General features: G+C 47.5%; 1 protein-coding gene across 1 annotated transcript in view; it reads right to left on the reverse strand.

Annotated features, from left to right (window-relative positions):
• Positions 1–4,614: 4,614 nt before the first annotated feature.
• Positions 4,615–13,256, reverse strand: part of LOC127927651 (protein sidekick-2-like) — a gene marked incomplete at its 5' end in the record, with an annotated part of 38,580 nt that continues 29,938 nt past the window's right edge. The window contains 2 exons of the mRNA XM_052514262.1: positions 4,615–4,687; positions 4,789–8,799. Of these exons, the coding sequence (XP_052370222.1) occupies positions 8,266–8,799 (534 nt within the window). The remainder of the gene's footprint in view (positions 4,688–4,788; positions 8,800–13,256) is intronic.

A 13,256-nucleotide genomic window follows, 5' to 3' on the forward strand; every position in this document is an offset into this window, starting at 1 on the left:
CCACCTCTCTCTCTCTCTCTCTCAACCCCTCTCTCATTTCGTTGTACCCACCTCTCTCTCTCTCTCTCTCTCTCTCTCTCTCTCTCTCTCTCTCTCTCTCTCTCACCCCTCTCTCATTTCGTTGTACCCACCTCTCTCTCTCAACCCCGCTCTCTTTTTGTTGTCTCTCGTCTCTCTCCTTCCCCTCTACCAGGGATACATATTTTCCGGTTATATTTTCCCTGTCATCCCCCCTTCTCTCATGTCACCCCCCCTTAGTCATCCCCCCTCCCCTGTCATCCCCCCTTCTCCCATGTCATCCCCCCTTCTCCCATGTCATCCCCCCTTCTCCCATGTCATCCCCCTTCCTCCCTGTCATCCCCCTTCTCCCTGTCATCCCCCTTCTCCCTGTCATCCCCCTTCTCCCTGTCATCCCCCTATCCCTGTCATCCCTCCCCCCCTGTCATCCCTCCCCTGTCATCCCCCTTCTCCCTGTCATCCCCCTTGTCATCCCCCTCCCCTGTCATCCCCATTCTCCACTGTCATCCCTCCTTCTCCCCTGTCATCCCCCCTTCTGCCTGTCATCCCCCTTTCTCCCTGTCATCCTCCCTTCTCCCCTGTCATCCCTCCTTCTCCCCTGTCATCCCCCTTTCTCCCCTGTCATCCCCTATTCTCCCCTGTCATCCCCATTCTCCTCTGTCATCCCTCATTCTCCCCTGTCATCCCCCTTCTCCCCTGTCATTCCCTCATTCTCCCCTGTCATCCCCATTCTCCCCTGCCATCCCCCTTCTCCCTGTCATCCTCCCTTCTTCCTGTCATCCTCCCTTCTCCCTGTCATCATCCCTTCTCCCCTGTTCTGACCTCTGTCTCATCTCTGTTCTGTCTCTGTCCCTAACTTTAGTGAGGGCCTTTATCTCCTACAGACCTATGAGACTGAACTGATTATTAACTAGTCATCTCATCTCTGTTCTGTCTCTGTCCCTGTCTCATCTCATCTCTGTTCTGTCTCTGTCCCTGTCTCATCTCATCTCTGTTCTGTCTCTGTCCCATCTCGGCTCTGTTCTGTCTCTGTCCCTGCTCTGTCTCTGATGTGGCTGGGAAGAATCAGGTCATCTATCTGCCTATCAGCATCTAGTGTCAGTCATCCTTCTGGCTCTGACAGAGTTCTATGTGAAGGAGGATGGTGTTCTTTAACAGTGAGCGTTGCCTAGGGCTACAGTACATGAACTTTAGTGAGGGTCTTTATCTCCTACAGACCTATGAGTTCATGATTATTCTTTAGAGGGTCTTCAGACCTATGAGATTACTGATTATTTAACTTTAGTGAGGGTCTTGATATCTAAACCTACAGACCTATGAGACTGAACCTGATTACCTTTAGTGAGGGTCTTTATCTCCTTATGAGAACCCTTTAGTGAGGGTCTTTATCTCCTACAGACCTATGAGACTGAACCTGATTATTTAACTTTAGTGAGGGTCTTTATCTCCTACAGACCTATGAGACTGACCCTGATTATTTAACTTTAGTGAGTCTTTATCTCCTACAGACCTATGAGACTGGTCTTTATCTCCTACAGACCTATGAGACTGAACCTGATTATTTAAGGGTCTTTAGTGAGGGTCTTTATCTCCTACAGACCTATGAGACTGAACCTGATTATTTAACTTTAGTGAGGGTCTTTATCTCCTACAGACCTATGAGACTGACCCTGAGGGTCTTTATCTCCTACAGACCTATGAGACTGAACCTGATTATTTAACTTTAGTGAGGGTCTTTATCTCCTACAGACCTGAGACTTGATTTTAACTTTAGTGAGGGTCTTTATCTCCTACAGACCTATGAGACTGACCCTGATTATTTAACTTTAGTGAGGGACCTATGAGACTGACCCTTGTGAGGGTCTTATCTCCTACAGACCTGAGACTGAACCTGATTATTTAACTTTAGTGAGGGTCTTTATCTCCTACAGACCAGAGGTCTTTATCTCCTACAGATGAGACTGACCTGATTATTTAACTTTAGTGAGGGTCTTTATCTCCTACAGACCTATGAGACTGACCCTGATTATTTAACTTTAGTGAGGGTCTTTATCTCCTACAGACCTATGAGACTGAACCTGATTATTTAACTTTAGTGAGGGTCTTTATCTCCTACAGACCTATGAGACTGACCCTGATTATTAAGGGTCTTTTCTCCTACAGACCTATGAGGGATTATTTCTTTTGAGGGTCTTTATCTCCTACAGACCTATGAGACTGAACCTGATTATTTAACTTTAGTGAGGGTCTTTATCTCCTACAGACCTATGAGACTGACCCTGATTATTTAACTTTAGTCTTTATCTCCTACAGACCTATGAGACTGACCCTGATTATTTAACTTTAGTGAGGTCTTTATCTCCTACAGACCTATGAGACTGACCCTGATTATTTCTTTAGTGAGGGTCTTTATCTCCTACAGACCTATGAGACTGACCCTGATTATTTAACTTTAGTGAGGGTCTTTATCTCCTACAGACCTATGAGACTGAACCTGATTATTTAACTTTAGTGAGGGTCTTTATCTACAGACCTATGAGACTGAACCCTACAGACCTATGAGACTGAGGGTCTTTATCTCCTGATTACCTGATTAACTTTAGTGAGGGTCTTTATCTCCTACAGACCTATGAGACTGACCCTGATTATTTAACTTTAGTGAGGGTCTTTATCTCCTACAGACCTATGAGACTGAACCTGATTATTACTTTAGTGAGGGTCTTTATCTTACAGTGAGACTGGTCTTAACTTTAGAGGGTCTTTATCTCCTACAGACCTATGAGACTGAACCTGATTATTTAACTTTAGTGAGGGTCTTTATCTCCTACAGACCTATGAGACTGACCCTGATTATTAACTTTAGTGAGGGTCTTTATCTCCTACAGACCTATGAGACTGACCCTGATTATTTAACTTTAGTGAGGGTCTTTATCTCCTACAGACCTATGAGACTGACCCTGATTATTACTTTAAGGGTCTTTATCTCCTACAGACCTATGAGACTGACCCTGATTATTTAAGGGTCTTTATCTCCTACAGACTTTAGTGAGGGTCTTTATCTCCTACAGACCTATGAGACTGAACCTGATTATTGATTACTTTAGTGAGGGTCTTTATCTCCTACAGACCTATGAGACTGACCCTGATTATTTAACTTTAGTGAGGGTCTTTATCTCCTACAGACCTATGAGACTGACCCTGATTATTAACTTTAGTGAGGGTCTTTATCTCCTACAGACCTATGAGACTGACCTGATTATTTACTTTAGTGAGGGTCTTTATCTCCTACAGACCTATGAGACTGACCCTGATTATGAGGGTTTATCTTTACCTATGAGGTCTTTAGGGTCTCCTACAGACCTATGAGACTGAACCTGATTATTTAACTTTAGTGAGGGTCTTTATCTCCTACAGACCTATGAGACTGACCCTGATTATTTAACTTTAGTGAGGGTCTTTATCTCCTACAGACCTATGAGACTGAACCTGATTATTTAACTTTAGTGAGGGTCTTTATCTCCTACAGACCTATGAGACTGACCCTGATTATTAGTGAGGTCTTTAGTGAGGGTCTTTATCTCCTACAGACCTGAGACTGACCCTGACTTTAGTGAGGGTCTTTATCTCCTACAGACCTATGAGACTGAGACCTGATTATTAACTTTAGTGAGGGTCTTTATCTCCTACAGACCTATGAGACCCTGATTATTAACCCTGAGGGTCTTTATCTTAGACCTTAGACTTTAGTGAGGGTCTTTATCTCCTACAGACCTATGAGAGACCTGATTATTTACTTTAGTGAGACTGAGACTGAACCTGATTATTTAACTTTAGTGAGGGTCTTTATCTCCTACAGACCTATGAGACTGAACCTGATTATTAACTTTAGTGAGGGTCTTTATCTCCTACAGACCTATGAGACTGACCCTGATTATTTAACAGACTTTAGTGAGGGTCTTTATCTCCTACAGACCTATGAGACTGACCCTGATTATTAAGGGTCTTTAGTGAGGGTCTTTATCTCCTACAGACCTATGAGACTGAACCTGATTATTAACTTTAGTGAGGGTCTTTATCTCCTACAGACCTATGAGACTGAACCTGATTATTAACTTTAGTGAGGGTCTTTATCTCCTACAGACCTATGAGACTGAACCTGATTATTAACTTTAGTGAGGGTCTTTATCTCCTACAGACCTATGAGACTGAACCTGATTATTAACTTTAGTGAGGGTCTTTATCTCCTACAGACCTATGAGACTGAACCTGATTATTTAAGGGTCTTTAGTGAGGGTCTTTGTCTCCTACAGACCTATGAGACTGACCCTGATTATTTAACTTTAGTGAGGGGTCTTTATCTCCTACAGACCTACATGAGACTGACCCTGATTATTAACTTTAGTGATGAGGGTCTTTATCTCCTACAGACCTATGAGACTGACCCTCCTACAGACCAGGTAGAATCTGAATAAACTACAGGAGCATTCAACAGAGTCTGGGTATCTATTTCAAGGCTTACAATTTAGTGAGGCGTTCAAAGAAACCATTTGTAGAAAATAAAATAATTTATTGTTGCTATGAGAGTCGTATTAATTTACGATCACGTGGTTATGATGTGTACAGTGAGTTTCAGCACAACAACACAGGTGATCAAGGTGTTCCGATGAACCTTGGATGTGATCAGGGACCTTCTTCCAAACGTTTCCATCCCGTTAGAAATGTCCCATCATACTTGAGTTTCAGCACAACAACACAGGTGATCCGATGAACCTTGGATGTGATCAGGGACCTTCTTCCAAACGTTTCCATCCCGTTAGAAATGTCCCATCATACTTGAGTTTCAGCACAACAACACAGGTGATCAAGGTGTTCCGATGAACCTTGGATGTGATCAGGGACCTTCTTCCAAACGTTTCCATCCCGTTAGAAATGTCCCATCATACTTGGGTCAAAATGAATATTACAATACAACAAATGGGGGTATTTATCTGCATGTTGACGTGGAATTAAAGCCGAAATCCATATTGTAAAGTGTTGAAAAACCACATTCAACGTTCTGCAGTTGCAGAGGAATGTAGCCGTAGCTGTAAGCAGACAGATTACATTACGCAATACTTTAAAAAAAAAAATGAGATTGATAACATTACCATTACAGAAGTGATTGATATAGATACCATTAAGAAATAAATATCGGTTCAACAAAATGAAGACAAAATACATATCACATATGTACATATAAAATAGCAACAATGTTTTGGGTTTAAGTGAGGAGAACATGGAAGGTGTTGAAGCCGTTGTAGCTGATTGACTGTCGTGGAACCAGAAGTTATTTGTCCTGTAACAGTTGTCTCTTACGTTCGTCCCTGGTTCATATTTCCAGCCCACATGGAGTGTTTTTCCCTGTGTTATTCTCTGTAGGACACAGTCCGCTGATCCTTTGTGGCGTGGTCCTGCTCTCTTGTTCATAAAGACTTCAATACTCATATCCTGGTTCACGTGTCGTGGCTGTCGTGTAAAATACTATTATTAATGTGCCAAGCATCAGAAACATTCTGAATGATTGTCTTTTTAAAAAGAAATTTAACTCTCTCTCTCTCGCTCTCTCTTTCTCTTGCTCACTCATAGACGCACACGCACACACACACACGCACGCACACGTACACGCACACGCACACGCACACACACACACACACACACACACACACACACACACACACACACACACACACACACACACACACGAGCGAAAATACTATCCAAGATGCCTGTAATGTTTACTATAATATCGAGAGAACACCTTTAAATATCGTAAGAAACAAGCAGAAAAAAATGTAAACGTGAGTAGAACCAAATACAACAAAATATTCCCCTTTTCACTATGAACCAAAGCGAGCTGTACGGCGCTGGCCAGGTTACACATCCAATATAGTAGATGGAACCGTGCTGGACAGGATCATGTGAAAATAAACTATCCAAGCCAGCACAGTAGGGCTCAGGGTCAGCCCTATAGTGTGAATGAGGGCTAGCTAGCCCAGTAGGGCTCAGGGTCAGCCCTATAGTGTGAATGAGGGCTAGCTAGCCCAGTAGGGCTCAGGGTCAGCCCTATAGTGTGAATGAGGGCTAGCTAGCCCAGTAGGGCTCAGGGTCAGCCCTATAGTGTGAATGAGGGCTAGCTAGCCCAGTAGGGCTCAGGGTCAGCCCTATAGTGTGAATGAGGGCTAGCTAGCCCAGTAGGGCTCAGGGTCAGCCCTATAGTGTGAATGAGGGCTAGCTAGCCCAGTAGGGCTCAGGGTCAGCCCTATAGTGTGAATGAGGGCTAGCTAGCCCAGTAGGGCTCAGGGTCAGCCCTATAGTGTGAATGAGGGCTGGCTAGCCCAGTAGGGCTCAGGGTCAGCCCTATAGTGTGAATGAGGGCTAGCTAGCCCAGTAGGGCTCAGGGTCAGCTCTATAGTGTGAATGAGGGCTAGCTAGCCCAGTAGGGCTCAGGGTCAGCTCTATAGTGTGAATGAGGGCTAGCTAGCCCAGTAGGGCTCAGGGTCAGCTCTATAGTGTGAATGAGGGCTAGCTAGCCCAGTAGGGCTCAGGGTCAGCCCTATAGTGTGAATGAGGGCTAGCTAGCCCAGTAGGGCTCAGGGTCAGCTCTATAGTGTGAATGAGGGCTAGCTAGCACAGTAGGGCTCAGGGTCAGCTCTATAGTGTGAATGAGGGCTAGCTAGCCCAGTAGGGCTCAGGGTCAGCTCTATAGTGTGAATGAGGGCTAGCTAGCCCAGTAGGGCTCAGGGTCAGCTCTATAGTGTGAATGAGGGCTAAAAAGTATTTAGTCAGCCACCAATTGTGCAAGTTCTCCCACTTAAAAAGATGAGAGAGCCCTGTCATTTTCATCATAGGTACACTTCAACTATGACAGACAAAATGAGAAAATTTGCAAATTATGGTGGAAAATAAGTATTTGGTCAATAACAAAAGTTTATCTCAATACTTGTTAAATACCCTTTGTTGGCAATGACAGAGGTCAAATGTTTTCTGTAACTCTTCACAAGGTTTTCACACACTGTTGCTGGTATTTTGGCCCATTCCTCCATGCAGATCTCCTCTAGAGCAGTGATGTTTTGGGGCTGTTGCTGGGCAACACGGACTTTCAACTCCCTCCAAAGATTTTCTATGGGGTTGAGATCTGGCTAGGCCACTCCAGGACCTTGAAATGCTTCTTACGAAGCCACTCCTTCGTTGCCCAGGCATTGTGTTGAAAGACCCAGCCACATTTCATCTTCAATGCCCTCGCTGATGGAAGGAGGTTTTCACTCAAAATGTCACGATACATGGCCCCATTCATTCTTTCCTTTACATGGATCAGTCGTCCTGGTCCCTTTGCAGAAAAACAGCCCCAAAGCATGATGTTTCCACCACCATGCTTCACAGTAGGTGTGGTGTTCTTTGGATGCAACTCAGCATTCTTTGTCCTCCAAACACGACGAGTTGAGTTTTTACCAAAATTTATATTTTGGTTTCATCTGACCATATGACATTCCCAATCTTCTTCTGGATCATTCAAATGCTCTCTAGCAAACTTCAGACGGGCCTGGACATGTACTGGCTTAAGCAGGGGTACACGTCTGGCACTGCAGGATTTGAGTCCCTGGCGGCGTAATGTGTTACTGATGATAGGCTTTGTTACTTTGGTCCCAGCTCTCTGCAGGTCATTCACTAGGTCCCCCCGTGTGGTTCTGGGATTTTTGCTCACTGTTCTTGTGATCATTTTGACCCCACTGGGTGAGATCTTGCGTGGAGCCCCAGATCGAGGGAGATTATCAGTGGTCTTGTATGTCTTCCATTTCCTAATAATTGCTCCCACAGTTGATTTCTACCTATTGCAGATTCAGTCTTCTCAGCCTGGTTCTCAGCCTGCTGCAGGTCTACAATTTTGTTTCTGGTGTCCTTTGACAGCTCTTTGGTCTTGGCCATAGTGGATTGTGGAGTGTGACTGTTTGAGGTTGTGGACAGGTGTCTTTTATACTGATAACAAGTTCAAACAGGTGCCATTAATACAGGTAACGAGTGGAGGACAGAGGAGCCTCTTAAAAATCTGAAAATTTCTCATTTTGACTGTCATAGTTGAAGTGTACCTATGATGAAAATTACAGGCCTCTCTCATCTTTTTAAGTGGGAGAACTTGCACAATTGGTGGCTGACTAAATACTTTTTTGCCCCACTGTATGTTCCTACTGGGAGTAGTGTGTTAAACGTGGTTCAAACGAAAGAGGAGAAGCCCGCGGTAGGAGGCTGCTGCGTGGAGGAACAGCCCAAGCTGCTTGGAGGCCTACTGCTGTACAGGAGGGTCCCGTGCTGGCTGGGGGGTTCAGACACAGAACAGGACAGCAGCGAGGGAGTGGGAGTCCGGCTGCCCTTTGGCCTGAATAGTGTGCCCTGACCCTGGGGTGCCAGACCCTGGATGAGACCCCCTTGGCTACGGAGCCCCTGGAGGCCCTGGGGCTGGGGGGATGGAGAGAGGGCCCGGGGCAGCAGGGGGGGTAGTGGGGGCAGGGGTGGAGGATGTCTCGGGGTGGTGTTGGTGGTGGGCTGGATGGGATCTTGCTCAGCCAGGGGTTGGGGGTGCAGCGGCTCTGGCTGTGTATATCCGTAGGCCGGGGGGCGAGAGACGCCCTTCTCCTGGCGGCGCCAGGAGTTATAGTAGGTGGGGTCACTGATGTAGTGGTTGACGAAGGAGTGTGTCTTCTGTTGCCCGCCCCGGTTCTGATCCACCTCGTACTCGCTGTCGCTGCCCTGGGGTCGGACAAGAAGGAATAGTGGTTTTAGTTGAGGAATGAAAACTTAGTGGATAGGTGTAGATACTAGCTACATCAAACACAGTTTCAGATGAGGAGTGAGAATGGTGGGTGTAGATACTAGCTACATCAAACACAGTTCCAGATGAGGAGTGAGAACGATGGTTGTAGATACTAGCTACATCAAACACAGTTCCAGATGAGGAGTGAGAACGATGGGTGTAGATACTAACTACATCAAACACAGTTCCAGATGAGGAGTGAGAACGATGGGTGTAGATACTAACTACATCAAACACAGTTCCAGATGAGGAGTGAGAACGATGGGTGTAGATACTAACTACATCAAACACAGTTCCAGATGAGGAGTGAGAACGATGGGTGTAGATACTAGCTACATCAAACACAGTTTCAGATGAGTGAGGACTCTAGTCAGTGGGTGTAGGCAACTCAAAGCAAACACACAATAAGAAGATTAAGACTTCCTATGGGAATTATGATTCATTGTCAACCTGATTTACTAACAGCTTTGTTCTACAGGTCTAAAGGGCATGATTACAAACACGTTATAATGGTCTTCCTCTAACAAAGAAAAGTCGAGACTGTCGATTAGGCTGCTACTATCTGAGATCTGTCGCCAAGCAGCTAACACACAGCTAACAGATAGCTAACGCACAGCTAACACACAGCTAACACACAGCTAACACACAGCTAACAGACAGCTAACAGACAGCTAACACACAGCTAACACACAGCTAACAGACAGCTAATACACTGCTAACAGACAGCTAACACACAGCTAACACACAGGTGACAGACAGCTAACAGACAGCTAACAGACAGCTAAAACACAGGTGACAGACAGCTAACAGACAGCTAACAGATAGCTAACACACAGCTAACACACAGCTAACACACATCTAACAGACAGCTAACACACTGCTAACAGACAGCTAACACACAGGTGACAGACAGCTAACAGACAGCTAAAACACAGGTGACAGACAGCTAACAGACAGCTAACAGACAGCTAACACACAGCAAACAGACAGCTAACAGACAGCTAACAGACAGCTAACACACAGCTAACAGATAGCTAACACACAGCTAACACACAGCTAACAGACAGCTAACACACAGCTAACAGTCAGCTAACAGACAGCTAACACACTGCTAACACACATCTAACAGACAGCTAACACACAGCTAACAGACAGCTAACACACAGCTAACAGACAGCTAACAGACAGAAAACACAAAGCTAACAGACAGCTAACACACACTTAACAGACAACTAACACAAAGCTAACAGACAGCTAACAGACAGCTAACAGACAGCTAACACACAGCAAACAGACAGCAAACAGACAGCTAAAAGACAGCAAACAGACAGCTAACACAAAGCTAACACACAGCTTACACACAGCTAACATACAGCTAACAGATAGCTAACAGACTGCTAACAGACAGCAGGACCTCACCCAAAGCCCTGAGGAGCACCGATCTGATACGTGTAAACAAGAGTCTCCTATAGATGGACAGAGAACAATATAACTATCACAGGAGAATGGTGGCACCTCAATTAGGGAGATGGGCTCGTGGTAATGGCTGGATCGGAATGAGTGGAATGGTTTCCATCTGTTTGATGCCATTTCATTCGATCCGTTCCAGACATTATTCTGAAATGTCTCCCCCTCCACTGAACTTTATTACATCTTATGAGGAGAGTGGGAGAACTCTGGGAAGAGAGGGAGAACGCTGGGAAGAGAGGGAGAACGCTGGGAAGAGAGGGAGAATGCTGGGAAGAGAGGGAGAATGCTGGGAAGAGAGGGAGAACGCTGGGAAGAGAGGGAGAACACTGGGAAGAGAGGGAGAACGCTGGGAAGAGAGGGAGAACGCTGGGAAGAGAGGGAGAACACTGGGAAGAGAGGGAGAACGCTGGGAAGAGAGGGAGAACACTGGGAAGAGAGGGAGAACACTGGGAAGAGAGGGAGAACACTGGGAAGAGAGGGAGAACACTGGGAAGAGAGGGAGAACACTGGGAAGAGAGGGAGAACACTGGGAAGAGAGGGAGAACGCTGGAAAGAGGGAGAACTCTGGGAAGAGAGTGAGAACACTGGGAAGAGAGGGAGAACACTGGGAAGAGAGGGGGAACGCTGGGAAGAGAGTCAGAACGCTGGGAAGAGGGAGAACTCTGGGAAGAGAGGGAGAACACTGGGAAGAGAGGGAGAACACTGGGAAGAGAGGGAGAACACTGGAAAGAGAGGGGGAACTCTGGGAAGAGAGGCAGAACTGGGAAGAGAGGGAGAACTGGGAAGAGAGGGAGAACACTGGGAAGAGGGGAGAACACTGGGAAGAGGGAGAACTCTGGGAAGAGAGTCAGAACGCTGGGAAGAGAGTCAGAATGCTGGGAAGAGGGAGAACACTGGGAAGAGAGGGAGAACACTAGGAAGAGAGGGAGAACTCTGGGAAGAGAGGGAGAACACTGGGAAGAGGGAGAACTGGGAAGAGAGGGAGAACGCTGGGAAGAGAGTCAGAACGCTGGGAAGAGAGGGAGAACGCTGGGAAGAGAGGGAGAACGCTGGAAAGAGAGGGAGAACGCTGGGAAGAGAGGGAGAACGCTGGGAAGAGAGGGAGAACGCTGGGAAGAGAGGCAGAATGCTGGGAAGAGAGGGAGAACGCTGGGAAGAGAGGGAGAACGCTGGGAAGAGAGGGAGAACGCTGGGAAGAGAGGGAGAACGCTGGGAAGAGAGGGAGAACGCTGGGAAGAGAGGGAGAACGTTGGGAAAAGAGCGAGAACGCTGTGAAGAGAGGGAGACCGCTGAGAAGAGAGGGAGAACGCTGGGAAGAGAGTCAGAACGCTGGGAAGAGAGGGAGAACGCTGGGAAGAGAGGGAGAACGCTGGAAAGAGAGGGAGAACGCTGGGAAGAGAGGGGGAACTCTGGGAAGAGAGGGAGAATGTTGGGAAGAGGGAGAACTCTGGGAAGAGAGGGAGAACACTGGGAAGAGAGGGAGAACACTGGGAAGAGAGGGAGAACACTGGGAAGAGAGGGGGAACTCTGGGAAGAGAGGCGGAACGCTGGGAAGAGAGGGAGAACGCTGGGAAGAGAGGGAGAACGCTGGGAAGAGGGGGAGAACGCTGGGAAGAGGGGGAGAACGCTGGGAAGAGAGGGAGAACTCTGGGAAGAGGGGGAGAACACTGGGAAGAGAGGGAGAACTCTGGGAAGAGAGTCAGAACGCTGGGAAGAGAGTCAGAATGCTGGGAAGAGAGGGAGAACACTGGGAAGAGAGGGAGAACACTGGGAAGAGAGGAGAACGCTGGGAAGAGAGGGAGAACGCTGGGAAGAGAGGAGAACACTGGGAAGAGAGGGAGAACACTAGGAAAGAGGGATAACTCTGGGAAGAGAGGGAGAACACTGGGAAAGAGGGAGAACGCTGGGAAGAGAGGGAGAATGCTGGGAAGAGAGGGAGAACACTGGGAAGAGAGGGAGAACACTGGGAAGAGAGGGAGAACGCTGGGAAGAGAGGGAGAACGCTGGGAAGAGAGGGAGAACGCTGGGAAGAGAGGGAGAACGCTGGGAAGAGAGGGAGAACGCTGGGAAGAGAGGGAGAACGCTGGGAAGAGAGGGAGAACGCTGGGAAGAGAGGGAGAACGTTGGGAAAAGAGCGAGAACGCTGTGAAGAGAGGGAGACGCTGAGAAGAGAGGGAGAACGCTGGGAAGAGAGTCAGAACGCTGGGAAGAGAGGGGGAACTCTGGGAAGAGAGGGAGAACGCTGGGAAGAGGGAGAACTCTGGGAAGAGAGGGAGAACACTGGGAAGAGAGGGAGAACACTGGGAAGAGAGGGAGAACACTGGGAAGAGAGGGGGAACTCTGGGAAGAGAGGCAGAACGCTGGGAAGAGAGGGAGAACGCTGGGAAGAGAGGGAGAACACTGGGAAGAGGGGGAGAACACTGGGAAGAGAGGGAGAACTCTGGGAAGAGAGTCAGAACGCTGGGAAGAGAGTCAGAATGCTGGGAAGAGAGGGAGAACACTGGGAAGAGAGGGAGAACACTAGGAAGAGAGGGAGAACTCTGGGAAGAGAGGGAGAACACTGGGAAGAGAGGGAGAACGCTGGGAAGAGAGGGAGAACGCTGGGAAGAGAGGCAGAACGCTGGGAAGAGAGGGAGAACGCTGGGAAGAGAGGGAGAACGCTGGGAAAGAGGGAGAACGCTGGGAAGAGAGGGAGAACGCTGGGAAGAGAGGGAGAACTCTGGGAAGAGGGGGAGAACACTGGGAAGAGAGGGAGAACTCTGGGAAGAGAGTCAGAACGCTGGGAAGAGAGTCAGAATGCTGGGAAGAGAGGGAGAACACTGGGAAGAGAGGGAGAACACTGGGAAGAGAGGGAGAACGCTGGGAAGAGAGGGAGAACGCTGGGAAGAGAGGGAGAACACTGGGAAGAGAGGGAGAACACTAG

This window comes from Oncorhynchus keta, unplaced genomic scaffold (genome assembly GCF_023373465.1).
Source record: "Oncorhynchus keta strain PuntledgeMale-10-30-2019 unplaced genomic scaffold, Oket_V2 Un_scaffold_16977_pilon_pilon, whole genome shotgun sequence".
NCBI lineage: Eukaryota > Metazoa > Chordata > Actinopteri > Salmoniformes > Salmonidae > Oncorhynchus > Oncorhynchus keta.